Source organism: Scyliorhinus torazame, chromosome 2, assembly GCF_047496885.1.
Source record: "Scyliorhinus torazame isolate Kashiwa2021f chromosome 2, sScyTor2.1, whole genome shotgun sequence".
Classification (NCBI taxonomy): Eukaryota; Metazoa; Chordata; class Chondrichthyes; order Carcharhiniformes; family Scyliorhinidae; genus Scyliorhinus; species Scyliorhinus torazame.
The window spans coordinates 261,341,495-261,364,237 of NC_092708.1; the positions used below are offsets into that span (position 1 = coordinate 261,341,495).

The window sequence follows — 22,743 nt, forward strand, 5'->3', positions numbered from 1 at the left end:
TCCATCTCTGCCTAGCGAGGAGAGTACCAATTATTTTTTTCCAATTGAGGGGCAATTTAGTGTGGCCAATCCACCCACTCAGCACATCTTTTTGGGTTGTGGGAGGTGTGACTCATGCAGACATAGGTAGAATGTGCAAACTCGACAGGGACAGTGACCTGGGATCGAACCTGGGTCCTCTGTGCCATGTGGCAGCAGTGCTAACCACTGCACCATCGTACTACCCAAGAGTGCAGACAATTAAAATGAACATACTGCCTCGGTTCATGTACAGATCTTCATTCCCGAGGCCTCCTTCACCAAGTAGACAAATTAACCATGGCGTGCGTGGGTTGGGGGGTAGGAGGAGGAGAGAGAGAAGACCTGAGGAGTTGCAAGAACATCCTACAGAAAAGAAGGAATATGGGTGGCCTGGCACTTCCAAACCTCTATTCTACACTGGGTAGCCACTACAGAAAGAGTACGGGGATGGGTCAAACAGCCGGGAGCGGAATGGGTAAAAACGGTGGAGACCTATACAGGGACATCCTTCGAGCACTGGCCATGGCCCGACACCCTCTTACCCCCCCCTCCCAACCAAGTACTCCAGAAGCCCAGTGGTGGTGGCCACACTGAGATCGTGGAATCAACTCTGGCACCGCTTCGGGTTGGTCGCCATGTCTACCATGGCTCTCTTCTGCAAGAACCATAAATTTACCCTTGCAACGATAGAAAGCTCCTTTAAACAGTGGAGAAAGGATGACGGAGTACTGATGGTATGGAGCCTATACATTGACGACAGAGTATTGACGCTGGAGGAACTGATGGACAAGCTCCAGCTCCTGAAAGGGAGTGAGCTCCGATACATGAAAATAAGGAACTTCATCCGCAAAGAGACAGCAATGTTGCCCAAGCTAACCGTGCACACCCTTCAGACAGACTTCTAACCGCAGGCGAACTAGGGGATGGTAGCTGGCCTGACATGTACGGATAACTACTAGAAGAGGTACGACACCGCTGGATGAGACGCTGGAGGCGTGGGAGCAAGAGCCAGGCATAGAGATAGGATGGGGACTCTGGATCGAAGCACTGCATAGGACGAACTCGAGCTCCTCATACGCAGGGCTGAGCCGAACACCGCTAAAGGGCGCACTTCACCAGAATACACACGAGCGGGTTCCTCCCGGAGGTGGAGGATAAATGTGAACGGTGCTAGAGAGGCCCGGCCAACCACACGTGTTCTGATCCTGTCCCAGACTTGTAGGGTACTGGACCACCTTTTCTGAGACCGTATTTCCGGTTGTGGCAATGAGGGTGGAGCCATGCCCAATACTGGTGGTCTTTGGGGTATCGGAACAGCCAGAACACACTATGGGGAGAGTGGCAGACGCCCTAGACTTTGCCTCCTTGATCGCCCGCTAGTGACCCCTGCTTGGCTGGCGATCAGCAGTGTCACCCAAGGCCGTTGACTGGCTATCCGACTTAGCAGAATTCCTTAAATTGGAAAGGATAAAATTCTCCATTCAAGGATTGGAGGAAGGCGGGGGCAGCACGATGGCGCAGTGGTTAGCATTGCTGCCTCACGGTGCTGAGGACCTGGGTTCGTTCCCGGCCCCAGGTCACAGTCCGTGTGGAGTTTGCACATTCTCCCCGTGTCTGCGTGGCCTCTTCCCCCACAACCCAAAAATGAGCACGGTAGGTGGATTGGCCACACTAAATTGCCCCTTAATTGGGGAAAAAAAGAAGAATTGGGTACTCTAAAGTTATAAAAACAATTAAAAAAAAAAAAAAAAGATTAGAGGAAGGCTTTCACCACACGTGGAAGCATGTTCCAAGACTTATTTGTGACCAACAAAATAATGGGAAGGGACGGCTTAACAGAAACAGATAACAGAAGATGAAGAAGAAAATAGGGGGGGGTGTTGGGGGGCACTAACCAGGATACAGGGCAGCGCAGCCAGCGGGGACAAAGGGCAAGGAAGCACATGGATGCGATCACAACTACGGCACCAAGATATGCCCAGGTAGACGAGCACTCCCCGGTACATTTTAAAACCAGGCAGCAACATGTATAAAGTTATTCCGGTAACCAATTACTGGCCCCCGCATCGGTGTACAAGTTCCCTTTATATACATATATGCGCATATTCCCATTTTTTTTCTTTTCACTTGTGTACCCACTCTGTGAATACCTCTTTATTACTGTGCGATGCTCCTTGCAATGTTATTACAAATGCAAAACTAATAAAAATATTTTATATTGAAAAAAGGAAAATCACTAATTTACAGAATCATAATGATTTGATGAAAGGTAAGTTGTATCTGACAAATCTATTGGAGATTCTTGAGGATGTTAATTAGCAGGGTAGACAAAGGAGAAGAAATGGATTTCTCATATTTAAATTTTCAAAAGGTAATGTACAAGGGCCACGTTGAAATTAGTTTGTTCCCCAAAATAAGGGCTCATGGATTTGGACACGTAATACATTAGCATGGATAGAGGATTGGCAAAAGGAAGGAAAACAGAAATAAGTTGATCGCTTTCAGGTTGACAGACTGGTAACTGGTGGGATGCCACAAAGTTGTGTTTGGGGGTAAGCTATTAATGAATTTTTAATAAATTTAGAGTGCCCAATTATATATTTTTTACAATTAAACGACAATTTAGTGTGGCCAATCCACCTACCCTGCACATCTTTGGGTGGTTCACGCAGACACTGGGAGAATGTGCAAACTCCACACGGACAGAGGGCAGGGATCGAACCTGGGTCCTCTATGTTGTGAGGCAGCAGTGCTAACCACTGTGCCACCCAGCTATTAATGCATTGGATGAAGGGACTGAATGTAATGTATCCAAGTTTGCTCAAGATAGAAAATTAGGTGGGAAGGTAAGCTTTGGGGAGGACACAGAGATTGCAAAGGAATATAAAGCCGGTCAAGTAAGTGGGCAATAGGTGGCAGCTAAATTATAATGTGGAGAAATGTGAAATTCCTAAAATACAATACATGATTTTTTTTTTTAAATGGTGAGAAGCAATTAAATGTTGTTCAGAGATAGGCGAATGTCTTTGAAACAGCATTAACATGTAGGTAGAGCAAGTAGTTAGGCAGATAGATCGTATGTTGACCTTTAAAGGCAGGGATTGGAGAGTGTAATAACTCTTACGAGACTCACGGGGATACACTAATCAATCTCCCCATGGGACTTGTAGAATACAAGTTCCCCGCTAGTGGTCGGCGGCCTGCCCAGCTGAGGCTCATTACCTTGCACTTTAAAAGCTGACCTGCCTTTGGGCAGGGGCAGCCGTGCTAGCAGGTTATGCAGGTGAACGGAAGTGAGGTGGTGGGGGAGAAGGACACGAGGGGTGGCCGGGAGGAGAGCGGAGAGGGGAAGAAGGGGAAGTGGAAAAGCGGGGTGGGCGGGGGTTTTGCAACGCGGCAGGGCGTGAGAGATGACATGGTCAAGGGTGAAGAAAAGGGCCATCTGGGATGGGCTAGGTACAGAGTGGAATTAAAGGGGCAGCAATTAAGTGGGGAAGATGACGGACGGTAGAGGGGATTGGAGGCGCAAGCCTCCGGTGAGGGTGGTAACGTGGAACGTCCGGGGACTGAATGGGCCGGTTAAAAGGTTGCGGGTGTTGGCGCACCTCAGGAGCTTGAAAGCGGGGGTGGTCTTTTTGCAGGAGGCACACCTCCGTGTGAAGGACCAGGTTAGGTTAAGGAAGGGGTGGGTTGGGCAGGTTTTTCACTCTGGGTTCGATTCAAAATCGAGGGGTGTGGCGATTTGAATGAGCATAAAAATGGGATTTGTGAGTGCGAAGGAGGTGAGGGATCCGGATGGGTGATATGTGATTGTGAGTGGGGTATTGGAAGGGGCACCGGTAGTGTTGGTAAATGTGTATGCCCCAAATTGGGATGATGTGGGTTTTATGAGGGGGTTGCTGGCAGCAATCCCGGATTTGGCCACGTACAAGTTGATCAGGGGAGGAGATTTTAACTGTGTCCTGGAGCTGAGGGTGGATAGATAGAGCCCCAGGTTGATGAGTAGGGTATGAATGGCAAGGGAGCTGGGGGGTTTATGGAGAGGATGGGTATGGTGGATCCATGGCGCTTTCAGAACCCAGGGGGAAGGGAGTATTCCTTTTCACACGTCTATAAGGTGTATTCGAGGATTGATTACTTTGTCGTGCGTCGGGAGATTTTGGTTGGGGTGGAGGGGGCAGACTCTTCGGGGATAGTTATCTCGGACCATGCACCCCACTGGTTGGATATTCGGTTCAGTATGGGACAAGAGCAGAGGCCGGGGTGGAGGTTTGACTCGGGGTTGTTGGCAGATGGAGGTTTTTGTGATGAGGTGCGGTTGGTGATTAGGGATTATGTGGAGTTCAATCAGAATGGGGAGGTGTCGGCGGGCATTTTTTGGGAAGCGCTGAAGGCAGTGGTCCGGGGAGAAATTATCTCATTTACGGTTCGTGCGAATAAGGAAAGGGAGGCAGAACATGACCATCTAGTGAGCGAGATAGTGGAGGTGTTCGGAATATACGAGGGTGCCCACCGTGGAGGGATTGGGGGGGAGGAAAAAGTTGCAGGGGCAATTTGACAGGCTGACAAAAGGGAGGGCGGTAGGGCAACTGCGTAGGGCAAGAGGGGTGCAATAAGAGTAGGGAGAAGGTGAGCCGCATGCTGGCGCACCAGCTGCAGAGGCAGGCTGCGTCCAGGGAAGTATTGAAAATCCGGGCTGGGGATGTGGTGTCAGAGCCAGGGAAGATAAATGAGGCATTTAGAGAGTATTACCAGGGACTTTGAGGCAGACCCAGGAGGAGAGGAGGGGGACATGGGGCGGTTTCTGGACGAGCTGGAATTTCCCCAAGTGGAGGAAGCAAAGAGGCAGGCGTTGGAGGAGCCCCTGAGGCTGAGGGAGGTGCTGGATAGTATCAGGGGTATGAAGTCGGGGAAGGCCCCTGTGCCGGATGGGTACCCGGCAGAATTTTATAAGGAATTTGCAGCGGACCTGGCACCACATCTGTTGGGGGCGTTTAATGAAGCACTGGAGAAGGGGGAGTTGCCAGAGACTATGAAGCAGGCAGTAATCACACTAGTCCCCCAAAAAAGGGAAGGATCCAGTGGAATGTGGGTCGTATAGACCCATATCACTATTGAACACGGATGTGAAAGTATTGGCTAAGTTGTTGGCGGGGAGGATGGAGGATTCTGTCCTGGGGGTGGTTGCAGAAGATCAAACCGCGGAGAAAGCATTTGTTCGGGTGGAGTGGCGGTACTTGTTCGAAGTTTTGGGAAGGTTTGGGTTCAGGCCGAGATTTGTGGCATGGGTGCGGTTGCTGTATGTGGCGCCAAGAGCGAGGGTGAGGATGAATGATATGAGCTCACAAAGCTTTGACTTACACTGGTACGAGGCAGGGGTGCCCATTGTCGCCGCTGCTGTTTGCGCTGGCCATAGTGTCATGAGAATGTTGCTTTAAGAAATGGTTAGCTGCTCATGTTACTGCAGTGATGTCAGAATGTGGGTGGAGCTGAGCTCTGGTTCTGCTTTTAGTTTCATGGTGTGTCTGTCTTTTTGGTTTCGTTTTGCAGTGTGTTGCAGCTGAAGTCAGCCAAAGCAGCTGTATTGTTGATCTCTCTGCGATGAAGGACTATCTCTTGATCATTTGGTGAATTCAGAAATTTAATGTTTTCAGTATTGAATGTAAACCCTGATGTGCTTCTATTTAAAGGTTAAGTCTTTTGGATGTTAAAAGGACAGCTTAAAGGATGACTTAATGTTGTATTCTTTGGGGGTCATCTTTGAATTAATGGTTGCCAAGATATTCACTGTTTTGTTTTAAAAAGGTTAACTGAGTTCATAGAATAAACATTGTTTTGTTTTTAAAAATACTTTTCCATTTCTGCTGTACCACACCTGTAGAGTGAGCAGTGTGCTCCCAAGACCACAATCTATTAATAGTTGTGGGTCAGGTGAACTCCCATGATACACTTTGGGGTTCTCTAAACCCTGACCCATAACAATAGAGCCGTTGGCGATGGCTCTCAGGGGGTTGGCAGAGTGGCAGGGGACAGAGTGAGCATAGAGTGTCGCTCTATGCTGATGACCTCTTGCTGTATGTTTCGGATCCGTTGGAGAGTATGGGAAGGATTATGGGCCTGTTGGGGAGGTTTGGAGGGTTTCTCGGGATACAAGCTGAACGTAGGGAAAAGCGAGGTATTCCCGGTGAATGAGCTGGCACAGCGGGCTAATCTAGGGGGGGGTGCCATTTACGGTAGCGAGGGACAGGTTCAGGTACTTGTGGATTCAGGTAGCGAGGGAATGGATGGGCTCCATAAGTGGAACTTAATGAAGCTGGTGGAGGAGGCCAGGGAGGATCTTGAGAGGTGGGATACACTGCACTTACGTTGGCAGGGAGGGTCTAAGTGGTGAAAATGAATATTCGGCCGAGGCTCTCCCGATCTTTATACCAAAGGCCTTTTTTCGGAAAGTGGACACAATCATCTCTGACTTTGTATGGGCGTGGAAGGTGCTGAGGGTGGGGAGGGCCCTGCTACAGAGGCAGCGGGCCGGGGGGGTGGTTGGCGTTGCCAAACTTGCTTCATTATTATTGGGCGGTGAATGTGGACAAGGTGCGGCGGTGGCGGGAAGGAGAAGGGGTAGAGTGTGTTAGGATGGAGGAGGAATCTTGTAAGGGGTCTTGTTCGAGGGCTATGGTGATGGCAGCATTGCCACTGGCTCTGAGTAGGTATTCAGGGAGCCCAGTGGTGCAGTCCACAGTGAAGATATGGAATCAGCTGAGGAGGTATTTTAGGGTGGAAGGCATGTCGGTGCTAACGCCGCTGTGCGAGAATCATGGGTTTGAGCCAGGGGGGGATGAACAGTGTACACTGGGTAGAGGGAAGTGGGACTGGTCAAGGTGAGGGATTTGTATTTGGAGGAAGGGTTCGCCAGTCTGGAGGAGCTAAGGGAGAGGGTAGAGCTGCCGAGGGGTAGTGAGTTCAGGCAGGTGTCTGCTGGTTAGGGACTTTGCACGAAAGGTCTGGAAGGGGTTTGCTAGATTGCTGCTGGAGCGACTGCTGCTTCCGGATGTGGTTGGGGAGGGAAGAATATATAAGTGGCTGGGAGAGCAGGGAGGCGAACGGGTGGTGAAGATCAAGGAGAAATGGGAAGCGGAGTTGGGAATGGAGATTAATTGGGGAGTATGGAGTGAGGCACTGTGAAGGGTAAAAGGGACCTCTTCCTGCGCAAGGATGAGCCTGATACAGTTTAAGGTGGTGCACAGGGTGCATATGACTCGGGTGAGAATGAGTGGGTTCTTTCAGGGGGTAGCAGATGAGTGAGAAGTGTGGGCAGGGGCCAGCGAATCATGTGGACGTGTTTTGGGATTTTGAAAAATTGGGAAGATTCTGGGCGGGAGTGTTTTGTAAAAAATATATTTTATTCAAATTTTTCCGGTCAAACAAGTCAATACAAAGGTTTACCTTTTTACAACAATAAAACAATATATATAACAGTGACCGTTTTAACAAATAAATAAATAATATAAACTAAATGGCAACTGCCAAAACAAAAATAATAACTCTCCAGAGTTAAAATCAAACAATCCAATATACATAACCAAGCACAAATATCTATACAAAAATACCCCTGAGGACCTGCCCGAGCCCTCCCCCCTCCCCCCCCCCTCCCCCCGGTTGCTGCTGCTGCCTTTCCATTTCCTTTATCGTTCTGCGAGGTAGTCAATGAACGGTTGCCACCGCCTGGTGAACCCTTGAGCCGAACCCCTTAGTGCGAACTTTATCCTTTCTAGTTTTATAAACCCTTCCATGTAATTTATCCAGGTCTCCACGCCTGGGGATTTGGCTTCCTTCCACATAAGCAATATCCTTCGCCGGGCTACTAGGGAAGCCAAGGCATCAGCCTCTTTCGCCTCCTGCACTCCCGGCTCTTCTGCAACCCCAAATATAGCCAACCCCCCAGCCTGGCACGACCCGGACCCCCACCACCTTCGAAAGCACCTTTGCCACCCCCACCCAGGACCCCTGCAGTGCCGGGCATGACCAAAACATGTGGGTGTGGTTTGCTGGGCTTCTCGAGCATCTCCCACACCTATCCTCTACCCCGAAAAATTTACTGAGCCTTGCTCCGGTCATATGCGCCCTGTGCAAAACCTTGAACTGTATCAGGCTTAGCCTGGTGCACGAGGACGACGAGTTTCCCCTACGTAGGGCATCAGCCCACCGCCCCTCCTCAATCTCTTCCCCCAGCTCTTCTTCCCATTTCCCCTTCAGCTCATCCACCATGATCTCCCCCTCGTCCCTCATTTCCCTGTATATATCCGACACCCTACCATCCCCCACCCATGTCCCTGAGATCACTCTGTCTTGAATCTCCTGTGTCGGGAGCTGCGAGAATTCCCTCACCTGTTGCCTCGCAAATGCCCTCAGTTGCATGTACCGAAATGCATTCCCTTGGGGCAACCCATATTTTTCCGTCAGTGCTCCCAGACTCGCAAACGTCCCGTCTACGAACAGATCTCTCAGTTGCACAATCCCAGCTCTCTGCCATGCTCCAAATCCCCCATCTATTCTCCCCGGGACAAACCTATGATTATTTCTTATCGGGACCGCACCGAGGCTCCCGTCCTTCCCCTATGTCGTCTCCACTGCCTCCAAATCTTTAGCGTTGCCACCACCACTGGACTTGTAGTGTATTTCTTCGGGGAGAACGGCAACGGCGCCGTCACCAGTGCTTGTAAGCTGGTTCCTTTGCAGGACGCCATCTCCAATCTCTTCCACGCCGCTCCCTCCCCTTCTCCCATCCACTTACACATCATTGAAATATTGGCGGCCCAATAGTATTCACTTAGGCTCGGTAATGCCAGCCCCCCCCCCCTAACCCTGCTACGTTGCAAGAACCCCCTCCTCACTCTCGGAGTCTTTCCGGCCCACACACAACTCAACACTTTTCTCAATTTTCTTGAAAAAAGCCTTCGTGACCATCACCGGAAGACACTGAAACAAAAAGGAATCTCGGGAGGACTACCATTTTGACCGCCTGCACCCTACCCACCAGTGACAGGGGCACCATGTCTCATCTCTTAAAATCCTCCTCCATCTGTTCCACCAATCTTGTTAAATTAAGCCTATGTAAGGTTCCCCAACTCCTGGCTATCTGAATCCCTAAGTACCGGAAATCTCTTATTACCTTCCTCAGCGGTAAATCATCTATTCCCCTGCTCTGCTCCCCCGGATGCACCACAAACAACTCACTCTTCCCCATATTCAATTTGTACCCCGAAAATTCCCCAAACTCCCTGAGTGTCTGCATTATCTCAGGCATCCCCTCCACTGGGTCCGCAACATACAACAATAAATCATCTGCATACAAAGATACCCGGTGTTCTTCTCCTCCCCTGAGTGCTCCCCTCCACTTCCTGGAGCCCCTCAGTGCTATGGCCAGGGGCTCAATCGCCAATGCAAACAGTAACGGAGACAGGGGACACCCCTGCCTCGTCTCTCTATGAAGACGGAAGTAGTCGGACCTCTGCCTGTTCGTGATCACACTCGCCACCGGGGCCCTGTACAGCAGCTGTACCCATCCAATAAACCCTTCTCCAAAACCAAATCTCCTCAGCACCTCCCACAGATAATCCCACTCCACTCTGTCGAAGGCTTTCTCGGCGTCCATCGCCACCACTATCTCCACCTCCCCCTCTGGTGGGGGCATCATCATTACCCCTAGCAACCTCCGTATGTTCGTGTTCAGCTGTCTCCCCTTAACGAACCCAGTTTGATCCTCGTGGACCACCCCCGGGACACAGTCCTCTATCCTTGTCGCCAACACCTTGGCCAGGAGCTTAGCATCTACATTTAAAAGGGAAATGGACCTGTAGGACCCACACTGCAGCGGGTCTTTATCCTTCTTCAAAAGGAGCGATATCGTCGCCTCCGACTTAGTCGGGGACAACTGTCCCCTTTCCCTGGCCTCATTAAAGGTTCTCGTCAAAAGCGGGGCCAGTAGGTCCATATATTTCCTATAAAATTCCACCGGGAATCCTTCCGGTCCCAGGGCCTTCCCCGCTTGCATGCTCCCAATCCCTTTTACCACCTCCTCCATCTCAATCTGTGCTCCCAGTCCCGCCCTCTCCTGCTCCTCCACCTTCGGGAATTCCAGCTGATCCAGCAAACACCTCATTCCCTCCTTCCCTTCCGGGGGCTGAGCCTTATATAACCTCTCATAGAATGCCTTGAACACCCCGTTCACTCTCTCTGCTCCCCGTTCCATCTCTCCCTCCTCATCTCTCACCCCACCTACCTCCCTCGCTGCTCCCCTCTTCCTCAATTGGTGGGCCAGTAGCCGACTCGCCTTCTCTCCATACTCCTATTGTACACCCTGTGCCCTCCTCCACTGTGCCTCTGCCTTACCCGTGGTCAGCAGGTCAAATTCCACATGTAACCTTTGTCTTTCCCTGTACAGTCCCTCCTCCGGTGCCTCTGCATATTGCCTGTCCACCCTCAGAAGTTCTTTCAGCAATCGCTCCCTTTCTTTACCCTCTTGCTTCCCTTTATGTGCCCTTATGGATGTCAGTTCCCCTCTGACCACCGCCTTCAACGCCTCCCAGACCACTCTCACCTGAACCTCCCCATTGTCATTAAGCTCCAAGTACCTTTCAATACACCCCCTCACCCTTAAACATACCCCCTCATCCGCCAATAAGCCCATATCCATTCTCCAGAGTGGGTGCTGTTCTTTTTCCTCTCCTACCTTCAGGTCCACCCAATGTGGAGCGTGGTCCGAAATGGCTATGGCCGTATATTCCGTCCCTGTCACCTTTTGGAATCAGTGCCCTTCCCAAGACAAAAAAGTCTATCCGTGAGTATTCTTTGTGAACATGGGAGAAAAATGAAAACTCCTTACTCCTAGGCCTACTAAATCTCCAGGGGTCTACCCCTCCCATCTGTTCCATGAAGTCCTTGAGCACCCTGGCCGCTGCCGGCCTCCTCCCGGTCCTGGACCTCGACCGGTCCAGCCCTGGATCAAGCACCGTATTGAAGTCTCCCCCCATTACCAACTTTCCCGCCTCCAGGTCCGGGATACGTCCCAACATACGCCTCATAAAATTTGCATCATCCCAGTTCGGAGCGTATACGTTCACCAGATCCACCGCCTCCCCTTGCAATCTGCCACTCACCATCACATATCTACCCCCACTGTCCGCCACTATGGTCTTTGCCTCAAACAGTACCCATTTCCCCACTAAGATAGCCACCCCCCTATTCTTCGCATCTAAACCCGAATGAAACACCTGTCCCACCCATCCTTTACGTAGTCTGACCTGGTCTATCAGTTTCAGATGCGTCTCCTGCAACATAACCACATCTGCCTTTAATTTCTTTAGGTGTGCGAGTACCTGTGCTCTTTTAGTCGTCCCATTCAGCCCTCTCACGCTCCACGTGATCAACCGGGTTGGGGGGCTCTTTACCCCCCCCCCATGTCGATTAGCCATCCCCTTTTTTAACTCCGCTCCTCACCCGGTTCCCACGTACCCGTATGTCCCCCCGACGGTGCCCTCCCGCCTCGACCACCCCATCCCAAAACAGCTCCCCCTTCTTAGCAGCAGCAACCCAGTTACCCCCCCCCCATCCGCTAGATCCCCCTCTAGCGTAGTTGCACCCCCATGTTGCTCCCCGAAGTCAGCAAACTCTGGCTGACCTCACCTTCCCCCCTTGTCCTCGGCTCCCACTGTGCGAGGCCCCCTCCTTCCTGCGTCCCTGTTCCTGCCATAATTACCATAGCGCGGGAACAAAGCCCGCGTTTCCCACTCGGCCCCGCCCCTAATGGCCAGTGCCCACAGTTCCTCATGCTCTCCTCCCTCCCCCCCCCCCCCCAACATGGGGAAGGGAGAAAAGTTACAGGATCACAAAATTAACAAATTGAAAAATCATTCCCCCCGCCCCCCCCCCCCCCCCCCCCCCCCCCGTAATCACACCACCACTTTGCCCCAAAAGCTCTTTCTCTCGCCAGACTATTCCAGCTTCTCGTCCACAATGAATGTCCACGCCTCTTCTGCCGTCTCAAAGTAGTGGTGCTTCCCTTGGTGTGTGACTCACAATCTCGCAGGTTGCAACATTCCAAACTGGACCTTTTTGTGAAGCACCGCCTTATCCCGATTGAAACTTGCCCTCCTTCTCGCCACCTCCGCACTCCAATCTTGGTATACGCGGATCACCGCGTTCTCCCACCTACAGCTCCGAGTTTTCTTCGCCCATCTGAGAACCGTCTCTCTGTCATTGTAGCGGAGAAACCTCACCACTATAGCTCGAGGTATTTCTCCAGCCTTTGGTCTTCGCACCAGAACTCGATAAGCTCCCTCCACATCCAAAGGGCCCGTCGGGGCCTCCGATCCCATTAGCGAGTGAAGCATCGTGCTCACATATGTCCCGACGTCCGCCCCTTCTGCGGCTTCGAGAAGACCCAGAACTCTTAAATTCTTCCTCCTTGAGTTATTCTCCAGCGCTTCCAACCTCTCCACACATCTTTTATGTTGTGCCTCGTGCGTTTCTGCCTTCACCGCCAGGCCCTGTATTTCATCTTCGTTTTCAGCAGTCTTTGCCTTGACGACCCGAAGCTCCAGCTCTTGGGTTCTCTGCTCCTCTTAGTCCTTCAATCGCCTGCAATATCGGGGCCAACAGCTCCTTCTTCAGCTCTTCCACACAGCGCCGCAGGAACTCTTGCTGCTCCGGGCCCCATAGCAAACGGCCACCTTCCGACGCCATCTTGCTTTGAGCTTCCCTTCCTTGCCGCTGCTCCAGAGGACCCTCCGCAATCCGGCCGCTACCCTCTCCCTTTTCCATGCGTGTCCGGGGGGATTCCCTTCTGGTTTACCGCAGTGTTTTTGCCGTTTAAATTGCCGTTGGGGCTCCTATTAAGAGCCCAAAAGTCCGTTCCAACGGGAGCTGCCGAAACGTGCGACTCAGCTGGTCATTGCCGCACCCGGAAGTCTGGGCGGGAGTGTTTGCAGTCTCAGCCAGGATAGTGGAGGAGGGAGTGGACCTGGACCCTTTGGTGGCGATATTTGGGGTTTCAGAGAAGCTGGAGCTCATGGAGAGGAGGAAGGCCGATGTCATGGCCTTCGCCTCTTTGATTGCACGGTGACGAATTTTGCTGGAGTGGCGGTCGGCATCGCCACCGGGGGTAGCAGCATGGTTGGGTGACCTGTACGACTTCCTGTGGTTAGAGAAGATAAAGTGTGAGTTAAGGGGCTCAGCAGGGGAGATCGAGAAAAGGTGGGGGGTGTTTGTGACCCGTGTTTGAGGAGCTGTTCGTCGGGGGGGGGGGGGGGGGGGGGGGGCGGGGGGCTGAAAATGGAGGAAAATCTGTACAAACTGGATAGTTGATTGTTGGGAAGAATGTTTCCCGGGGTGTTTATTTGCTGTAATCTATTTTGATACAAGTTGAAATAAAATCAGTTTTTATACAAATAAATAAATAATAAAAGCTGACCTGGATTGGGACCGGCACTTCTGTTAGTCCCGAACGGGACCTCTTGTGCTGTATCGCGCAACAGCGGCCGTTTCCTTAAACTCAAATAAAACTCCAGTTAACTTACCTTCTCGCGCCTCCTGGATCTTTGTAGAGAGCTAGAGTAAGGAAGTCAATTGTACTGGCCTTTGAGACCACACCTGGAGTACTGTGTATAGTTTTTAGCTTCTATCCAAGGGAGATGGGTGACGAGGTTAATTCCTAGGATGAGACGATTCCTCCACGAGATGTAATAAAAGTCCTCAATGGTAGAACAGGTGAAGGAAAACAGTCTCTCACCAGCTGCAAAGGCAGAAGAAGGCTGTAGCGGCAGGGTGATTTGACACATCAATAATCAACCCATCCAAGATTATGTGGATAATGATGCAGCTCCAAGATCCCCATACTAAAAAAGTTGCACGTCTGCTTCTACCAGGGTCTATTGACCAAGACCTGCGGTGATGGGAGCTTGGCAATGGGGACAGAGCTGGGAAGTCCCTGTGAAGAATCTGCACACAGGCAACAGATGCAAGAATGTCATTGGGCAGCAGCATCTGTGACTGAGCAGTCAGTTTCAGACTACACAAGGTCACCCCAAATGGGAGGGAATAGAAAAGCTGTCCTCAAGCTAGTGCTGCTGGGAGGGTTTAAACTAATGTGGCAGGGGGATGGGAAATGATGCAGGAAGTCGGAGGGAAGTAAAGTGGGGACAGAATCAAAAGGCAGTAAGGGGAGAAGTGAAAAGCAGAGAAACAAAAATCAAAAAGGGCCACAATACATAGACTGTGGATAATGGGTCCAGTAAGGCTAAAAGAAATAAAACACAGGGACAGTGCACAAAATATAACCGGACAGATGGTCTGAGAAAGCAGTGATCAGTGATGTGGAGATGCTGGCGTTGGACTGTGGTGAGCACAGTAAGAAGTCTGACAACACCAGGTTAAAGCTCCAACAAGTTTGTTTCAAATCACTAGCTTTCGGAGCACTGCTCCTTCCTCAGGTGAATGAAGAGGTATGTTCCAGAAACATATATATATAGACAAGTCAGAGATGCAAGACGATACTTTGAATGCGAGCCTTTGCACGCAATTAAGTCTTCACAGATCCAGAGAGAGGGATAATCACAGGTTAAAGAGGTGTGCATTGTCTCAAGCCAGGACAGTTGGTAAGACTTTTCAAGCCCAGGCCAGATAATGGGGGTGAATGTAATGCAACATGAATCCAAGGTCCCGGTTGAGGCCGTACTCGTGTGCGGAACGTGGTTATTAGTTTGTGCTCAGCGATTCTGCGTTGGCACGCTTCCTGAAGGCTGTCTTGCAGAATGCTTACCCGAAGATCAGAGGCTGAATGCCCTTGACTGCTGAAGTGTTCTCCGACTGGAATGGAACATTCCTGCCTGGCGATTGTGGCGCGATGTCCATTCATCCGTTGTCGCAACATCTGCATGGTCTCGGCAATGTACCACGCTTCGGGACAATCTTTCCTGCAGCGTATGAGGTAGACCACATTGGCCGAGTCACACAAGTATGTACTACGTACCTGGTGGGTGGTGTTCTCGCGTGTAATGGTGGTACCCATGTCGATGATCTGGCATATCTTGCAGAGATTTCCATGGCAGGATTTTGTGGTGTCGTGGTCGCTGTTCTGAAGACTGGGTAGTTTGCTGCAAACAATGGTTTGAGGTTGCGCGGTTGTCTGAAGGCAAATAGTGGGGGTGTGGGGATGACCTTGGCAAGATGTTTGTCTTCATTGATGACGTGTTGAAGGCTGCGAAGAAGCTGTCGTAGTTTCTCGCTCCGGGGAAGAACTGGACGACGAAGGGTACTCTGTCGGTTGTGTCCAGTGGTTGTCTTCGGAGGAGGTCGGTGCGGTTATTTGCTGTGGCGCGTTGGAATTGTCGATCGATGAGTTCAGCGCCATATCCCCTGTTCGTACGAGGGCATCTTTCACCATCTGTAGATGTCTGTTACATTCCTCCTCGTCTGAGCAGATCCTGTGTATACGGAGAGCTTGTCCATAGGGGATGGCTTCTTTAATGTGTTTAGGGTGGAAGCTGGAGAAATGAAGCATAGGGAGGTTATCCGTGGGCTTGCGGTAAAGCGAAGTGCTGAGGTGACCATCCTTGATGGAGACGAGTGTGTCCAAGAATGCAACCGATTTTGGAGAGTAGTCCATGGTGAGTCTGATGGTGGGATGGAACTTATTGATTTAATCGTGTAATCGTTTCAGTGATTCCTCACCGTGGGTCCAAAGGAAAAAATATATCATCGATGTATCTGGTGTACATCGGTTGAAGGTCCTGTGCGGTGAGGAGGTCTTGTTCAAACTTGTGCATAAAGATGTTGGCATATTGAGGTGAGAATTTGGTCCCCATGGCTGTTCCGTGTGTCTGGATGAAGAACTTGTTGTCGAAGGGGAAGACGTTGTATCATAGTTGTTGCAGTGCAGAAGGAGGCCATTTGGCCCATCGAGTCTGCACCGGCTCTTGGAAAGAGCACCCTATCCAAGCCCACAACTCCGCCCTATCCCCATAACCCCACCCAACACTAAGGACAATTTTGGACACTAAGGGCAATTTAGCATAGCCAATCCACCTAACCTGCACATCTTTGGGCTGTGGGAGGAAACCGGAGCACCCGGAGGAAACCCACGCACACACTGGGAGAACGTGCAGACTCTGCACAGACAGTGACCCAAGCCGGGAATCGAACCTGGAGCTGTGAAGCAAATGTGCTAACCACTATGCTACTGTGCTGATCCAGAATGAAGCGGATGAGTTGCAGAATTGCGTCTGGAGAGTGGCAGTTGTCGGTATTGAGTACTGAGGCTGTTGCAGCAATGCCGTCGTCATGGGGGATGCTGGTGCAGAGTGCTGAGGCGTCCATTGTGACGAGGAATGTTCCTGGTTCAGCTGGTCCATGGATGCTGAGTTTCTGTAAGAAGTCTGTCGTATCGCGACAGAAGCTGGGTGTTCCTTGTACGATGGGTTTCAAGATGCCCTCAATGTCGCCAGAGAGATTCTCTCACAGGCATACCATTGCCTGATATGATAGGACAGCCTGGTGTGTTGGCCTTGTGTATTTTTGGGAGGCAGTAGAGATCTTGTACGTGGGATGAGAGCGCGTAGGGTGCTCTGAAGGTCTGGATCCAAGGTCTTGATCAGTCTGTTGAGTTGACGGGTGTGTTCTTTGGTCGGATCTGCGGGTAACTGTAGTGTGTTCCTGATTTGTTGAGTTGTCGGTACACATCTTTGCAGTAGTCCGTTCTGTTGAGAGTGATGGTAGCTCCTCCTTTGTCTGCTGGTTTAATGACTATGTTGCGGTTGACAACCGATGAACGGACATTGTGCAACAATCGGCAGGCAGGAATGTTCCCTTCCAGTCCGGGAAAACTTCAGTTCAGCAGTCAAGGGCATTCAGCCTCTGATCTTCAGGTAAGCGTTCTCCAAGACGGCCTTCAGGACGCACGACAATGCAGAATTCTTTCACCTGAGGAAGGAGCAGTGCTCCGAAAGCTTGTGATTCGAAACAAACCTGTTGGACTTCAACCTGGTTTTGTATGACTTCTTACTGAGAAAGTAGGGCAGAGAGCAAGGGAAGTCTAGAATAAACTGCATTTATTTCAAAGCAAGAGGCCTGGCGTGCAAGGCAGATGAACTCGGGGCATGGATGGGTACATGGGACTGGGATTTTATAGCTATTACTGAAACATGGCTAAGGGAGGGGCTGGACTGGCAGCTCAATGTTCCAGGGTACAGGTGCTATAGGAAAGATAGAACAGGAGGTAAGAGAGGAGGGGGAGTTTCACTTTTGATAAGTGAGAATATCACGGCGGTTCTGAGAGTGGATTTATCCCAGGGTCGCCCAATGAGACTATATGGGTAGAACTGAAAAATAAAAAGGGAGAGATCACTTTGATAGGATTGTAGTACAAGGCCCCAAATAGTCAGCGGGAAATTGAGGAGCAAATATGTAAAGAGGGCTCATACAATGAGGTAATCTGCGTGGAGCTCAGGAACAGGAAGGGGGCAATCGCAATGTTGGGCGTTTATTACAGGCCCCCCAACTGCCAGCGAGAGAGAGAGGAACAGATGAGTAGAGATCTTGGATAGGTGCAAAAGTAACAGGGTTGTTCTGATAGGGGATTTTAATTTCCTCCATGTTGACTGGGACTCACTTGGTGCTAAGGGTTTGAATGGGGCAGAGTTTGTGTGGTGTATCCAGGAAGCCGCCTTGCTGCAATATGTAGGTAGTCCAACTAGGGAAGGGGCAGTACTGGATCTGGGGAATGAACCTGGATAGATGGTTGAGGTTTCACTAGGGGAACATTTTGGGAGTAGTGACCACAATTTCATAAGTTTTACGGTACTTTTGGACAGGGATGAGGGTAAAAGGTGCTAAACTGGGGAAAGGCAAATTACGACAACATTAGACAAGAATTTAAGAATTTGGATTGCATGCGGCTGTTGGATAGTAAATCAACATCGGACATGTGGGAGTCTTTAAAGCGACAGTTGATTAGGATTCAGGAAAGTCACGTTCCTGAGAGAACGAAGGGTAAGTATGGGAAGTTTAGGCAGCCTTGGATAATGAGGGATATTGTGAACCTCGTCAAAAAGAAAAAGGAGAATTTTGTACGGTCTAGAAGGGTGGGGACAGTCGAAACCCTTTATAAAGAAAGTAGGAAGGTACTGAAGTGGGAAATTAGGAGGGGATCATAAAGTCCTTGCTTGGCAAGTAGGATTAAGGTGAATCCCCAAGCTTTGTATTCATTTGCAAAAATCAAGAGGGTGGCCACGGAAAGGATTGAACCACTTAAGGATGTGTTGAGCCAGAGGAAATGGGCGAGGTACTAAATGAGTACTTTGCATCAGTGTTCACCAAAGGAAGACACTTTGTGGAAGATGATTCTTGGGTCGGGTGTGTTGACAGTCTGGATCATGTTAACATCGAAAAGGAGGAGATGTTGGGTCTTTTAAAAGATATTAAGGTAGATAGGTCTCCTTGGCCAGGTGGGATTTACCCCAGAATACTGAGGGAAGCAAGTGAGGAAATTGCTGGAGCCTTGACTGACATCTTTGTATCCCCATTGGCTACAGGTGAGATCCCAGAGGACTGGAGAATAGCTAATGTGGTACCGCTGTTTAAGAAAGGTAGCAGGGATAATCTAGGCAACTATATACCAGTGAGCCTCACGTCAGTAATAGGTAAATTATTGGAGCGAATTCTCAGGGACAGGATTTATACCCACTTGCAAACAAATTGAGTCATTAGCGATATGCAGCATGGTTTTGTGAAGGGGAGGTCGTGCCTCACTAACTTAATAAAGATTTTTGAGGAGGTGACAAAGATGATTGAGGGGAGGGCGGTGGATGTTGTTTACATGGACTTCAGTAAAACCTTTGACAAGGCGCCTTATGGCAGACTGGTACAAAAGGTGAAGTCACAATGGATCAGAGGTGAGGTGGTAAGATGGATACAGAACTGGCTCAGTCACAGAAGGCAAAGGGTAGCAGTAGAAGGGTGTTTTTCTGAATGGAAGGTTGTGACTGGTGTTCCAAAGGGATCTGTGCTTGGGCCTCATGTTGTTTGTAGTGTACATAAACAATTTGGAGGAAAATGTAGCTGGTCTGATTAGTAAGTTCGTGGTTGACACCGAGGTTGGTGGACTGGCAGGTAGTGTTGAGGATTGTCAGAAGATGCAGCAGGACATAGATAGGTTGCAGATATGGGCAGAGAAATGGCAAATGGAGTTTAATCCGGACAAATGTGAGGTAATGCATTTTGGTAGATCGAACAGAGGGGAAATATACTGTAAATGGCAAAACTCTTAGGAATATAGAAAGTCCGAGATCTGGGCGTGCAGGTCCACAGATCTTTGAAGGTGGCAACACAAGTGGACATGGTAGTCAAGAAAGCACACGGAATGCTTGCCATCATTGGACGGGGCATAGAATATAAAAACTGGCAAGTCATGCTACCCTTGTATAGAACCTTGGTAAGGCTGCACTTGGAAGGCTTTCATTTCACTTATTTTAAAGAAGGGCAAGAACCCAAAGGAGTGTGGATCATACCGCCCAATATCATTGCTAAACATTGACGTGACGTTTTTGGCTAAGGTGCTGGCCTTGGAGGACTGTGTGCCAGGGATGATAGGCGAGGACCAGATGGGGTTCGTGAATGGGTGGCAGCTGTCGGCTAACATTAGAAGGCTGTTGAATGTGATCATGATGCCTTTGGGGAGCCCGGAAACTGAGATAATAGTGTTTGAGATTGAGTTAATAGTAAAACTTGGTTTGTACACTTTCAAATACAAATGAAAGAAACAAAAGCAAAGTAAACAATGGAAAGAGAACAAAGAGAGCAGGAAACACGTGCACCAAGAACTTTATACCTGCACGTTTTTGGTACCTTCCCCCTCTTTGCCCCCTGTTGGCTTACAAGTTTTGAATTGTGACTTATGAATGGCACTCCATTCGAACTTACTGGCTGTGCTTACTTTGTTACATTGTCACAGTTGTAGTCTGAATTCTGAAAAGCTGATGTGTTCCCACAGTATACTTTCCCACAGCTAGAATATTTTCAAAACTTGGTTTTAATATTTCCCCACACTGGGGGTGGTTTTCCTTTTGGGTGTTATTGTTCAAAAAAGGGGCAGGTGATGCAGGTTGGGATACAGGGTTCTTTTTGTATTTGGACTTTGGTTTGGGAGTGACTGTTATTGGTGCTGAGTGTTTCTTCGAAATCAATGAAAATGCCTTGAATAAAAATATTGAAAAAAATTAGCCATGATCTTGTTGAATGGTGAAACTGCTTAAGAGCATGTGCAGCCTACTCCTATTAAGTTCCTATGTCTGTAACCTTTAAACATATATTGTGACTTTTACAATATTTAATTGATGATAAATCCACGTAGGAAATTGTGGTATTAAAGAAAACATGTCGATCTTACATTTATACATCTTTCACAATCTACACCTGTTCCAAAGCGACTTACAGCTGATTACGTACTTTTGATGAAAAGTTGCCATTGTAATGTTGGAAGCACGGTGGTAAATATATGCACAGTAATCTTCCACAAAGAGCAATGTGATGACAACCAGATCAGCTGCTTTAAGTGATGAAATATTTCTATTAAAGAACTCCGATGTGCGAAGTTACTCACTGTAAAAGTTAACTTATTTAATGCTGCTGATAAATTAATATTTTAACTTTTTTTCATTTGTAGTGGTGAACATATTAACGAAGTCCTGCTGACAGTAAAACCAGGACCCAAGTACCTCACCAGGATTGTGAAGAGTCTCTTCCTGATGCTGCTCATCATTCCTGGAGCTCTCCGATTCCGGTGACATCATTCATCCCCCCCTAACGAAGAAAGAATGAGCATTCAGCTGTCTTCCCTAAAGCAAATCCAGCTACCATTCCTGTGTATTATTGGGTCTTTCAAATAACTTTGTATATTAAGACAACAATGGATGGGAACAAAGTTGCTGTGAATTAACACCTTCTGAGAGTCATGAACTGTTTTTGAATGTGGCTCAGACCGAAGAGATGAAAGTCTTCCTCCCTTGGCTACAAGGAACATGTATACATTTGAGTTTGGGCAATTCTGAGTGGCAGGACAAAATCTGCCCCCCAATTTGGCCATTTTATGCTGAGAAGCTGCAAGGATGGCTTTCCGTGACACTGGTGAAATAAGTGCTCTTCTGGGTGGAGGTTAATTACCTGGAGGTATTTCACCCTGGTACGCTGATATAAATGACACATTTATCATTCTTGTTACACGCAGCAGTACAGAGTACAAGATTTATCCTGGTGACCTAACTACCAAAATGGGTGATACATATTCTATCACTCAGCACTTGATTCTTTTGCCTAGACTAGCACAAAGTATATAGTTTTTCTCTGGAGTTAAGAATGCAAAGTATTTGTGCTGTAATTTGTGTGTCTTTTATTGTAATTAAAGAATTTCCATATCAGCTACTGATCCTGATACTTGTGCTTTTTAATTCATTTTGTAGCACAGTCACAGTTATGTGGCAGATGTTAAGATAAATGGCCATTTAATCTTTTTTTTAAATTTGTTTACGGGATGTGGGCATAGCTGGTTAGGCCAGGATTTATTGTCCATCCTTAGTTGCCCATCAGAGGTTATGTTGAGCTGACCTCTTGAACCGCTGCAGTCCCTGAAGTGTAGGTACATCCACAGTGCTGTTAGGGAAGGAGTTCCAGGATCTTGTCCCAGCGACAGTGAAGGAACGGCGATATATTTCCAAGTCAGGGTGGTGAGTGACTTGAGGGGAACCCCCAGGTAGTAGGATTCCCAGGCATCTGCTGCTTTTGTCTGTATATTATGGTGTTTAAGTGAATGTTGCCCAGTACACTGGCAAAAATCCCTTCTTCCTCAAATATTATCATGGCATCTTTCGTACCAAAATGATTCGGCAGACTCTGTAATATCTCAACCAAAGTGACGGTGCAAAACTACATTGGTGTCTTGTGCAATTGCACATAAGACTTGGAATGATATTTGAACACATGATTTTGAATTGTAGGTGAGGTTGCTGCCAGTTGAAAAATGTTTTAATTGGTTTTCACATTTTTATGTTACGCATTACGGATATTACAGATACCATATTTAAGAACTCAGCGACTGACTTAAATCAGTATGCCACCACCGTCACAGACATCATCAGCGACTGTGTGCCAAAGAAAGCAGTACGTACGTTCCCCAACCGGAAACCATGGCTCAATCGCGAGATTGACTCCTTACTGAAGGACAGGTCTGAGGCATTCAAGTCAGGCGACCCTGACCTATACACAAAATCCAGGTACGACCTCCGCAAAGCCATCCAAGATGCCAAGAGGGAATATCAGACCAAGCTAGAGTCATAGACTAGTGTTACAGACTTTTGGTGGTTGTCGCAATATCCCACCAATTCCGGAGAGTCAGGGGGCAGAGTTGAATATGGTAGCCATCACAAAGGAGAAAGTGCTAGAGAAACTAAGAGGTCTAAAAATTGATAAATCTCCGGGCTCAGATGAACTACATCCTAGAGTTCTGAAGGAGATAGCTGAAGAAATAGTGGAGGTGTTAGTTATGATCTTTCAAAAGTCACTGGAGTCAGGGAAAGTCCCAGAGGATTGGAAAATCGCTGTTGTACCCCCCCTGTTCAAGAAGGGAACAAGGAAAAAGATGGAAAATTATAGCCTAACCTCGGTTGTTGGCAAGATTCT

At 48.9% G+C, this 22,743-nt stretch overlaps 1 protein-coding gene across 1 annotated transcript in view; it reads left to right on the forward strand.

The window, feature by feature from the left end:
- The window catches only part of knl1 (kinetochore scaffold 1), a 240,322-nt gene extending 218,837 nt beyond the window's left edge, over positions 1 to 21,485 (forward strand). The window contains exon 26 of the mRNA XM_072486289.1: positions 20,735 to 21,485. Within this exon, the coding sequence (XP_072342390.1) occupies positions 20,735 to 20,855 (121 nt within the window). The 3' untranslated portion in view covers positions 20,856 to 21,485. The remainder of the gene's footprint in view (positions 1 to 20,734) is intronic.
- Positions 21,486 to 22,743: the final 1,258 nt, after the last annotated feature.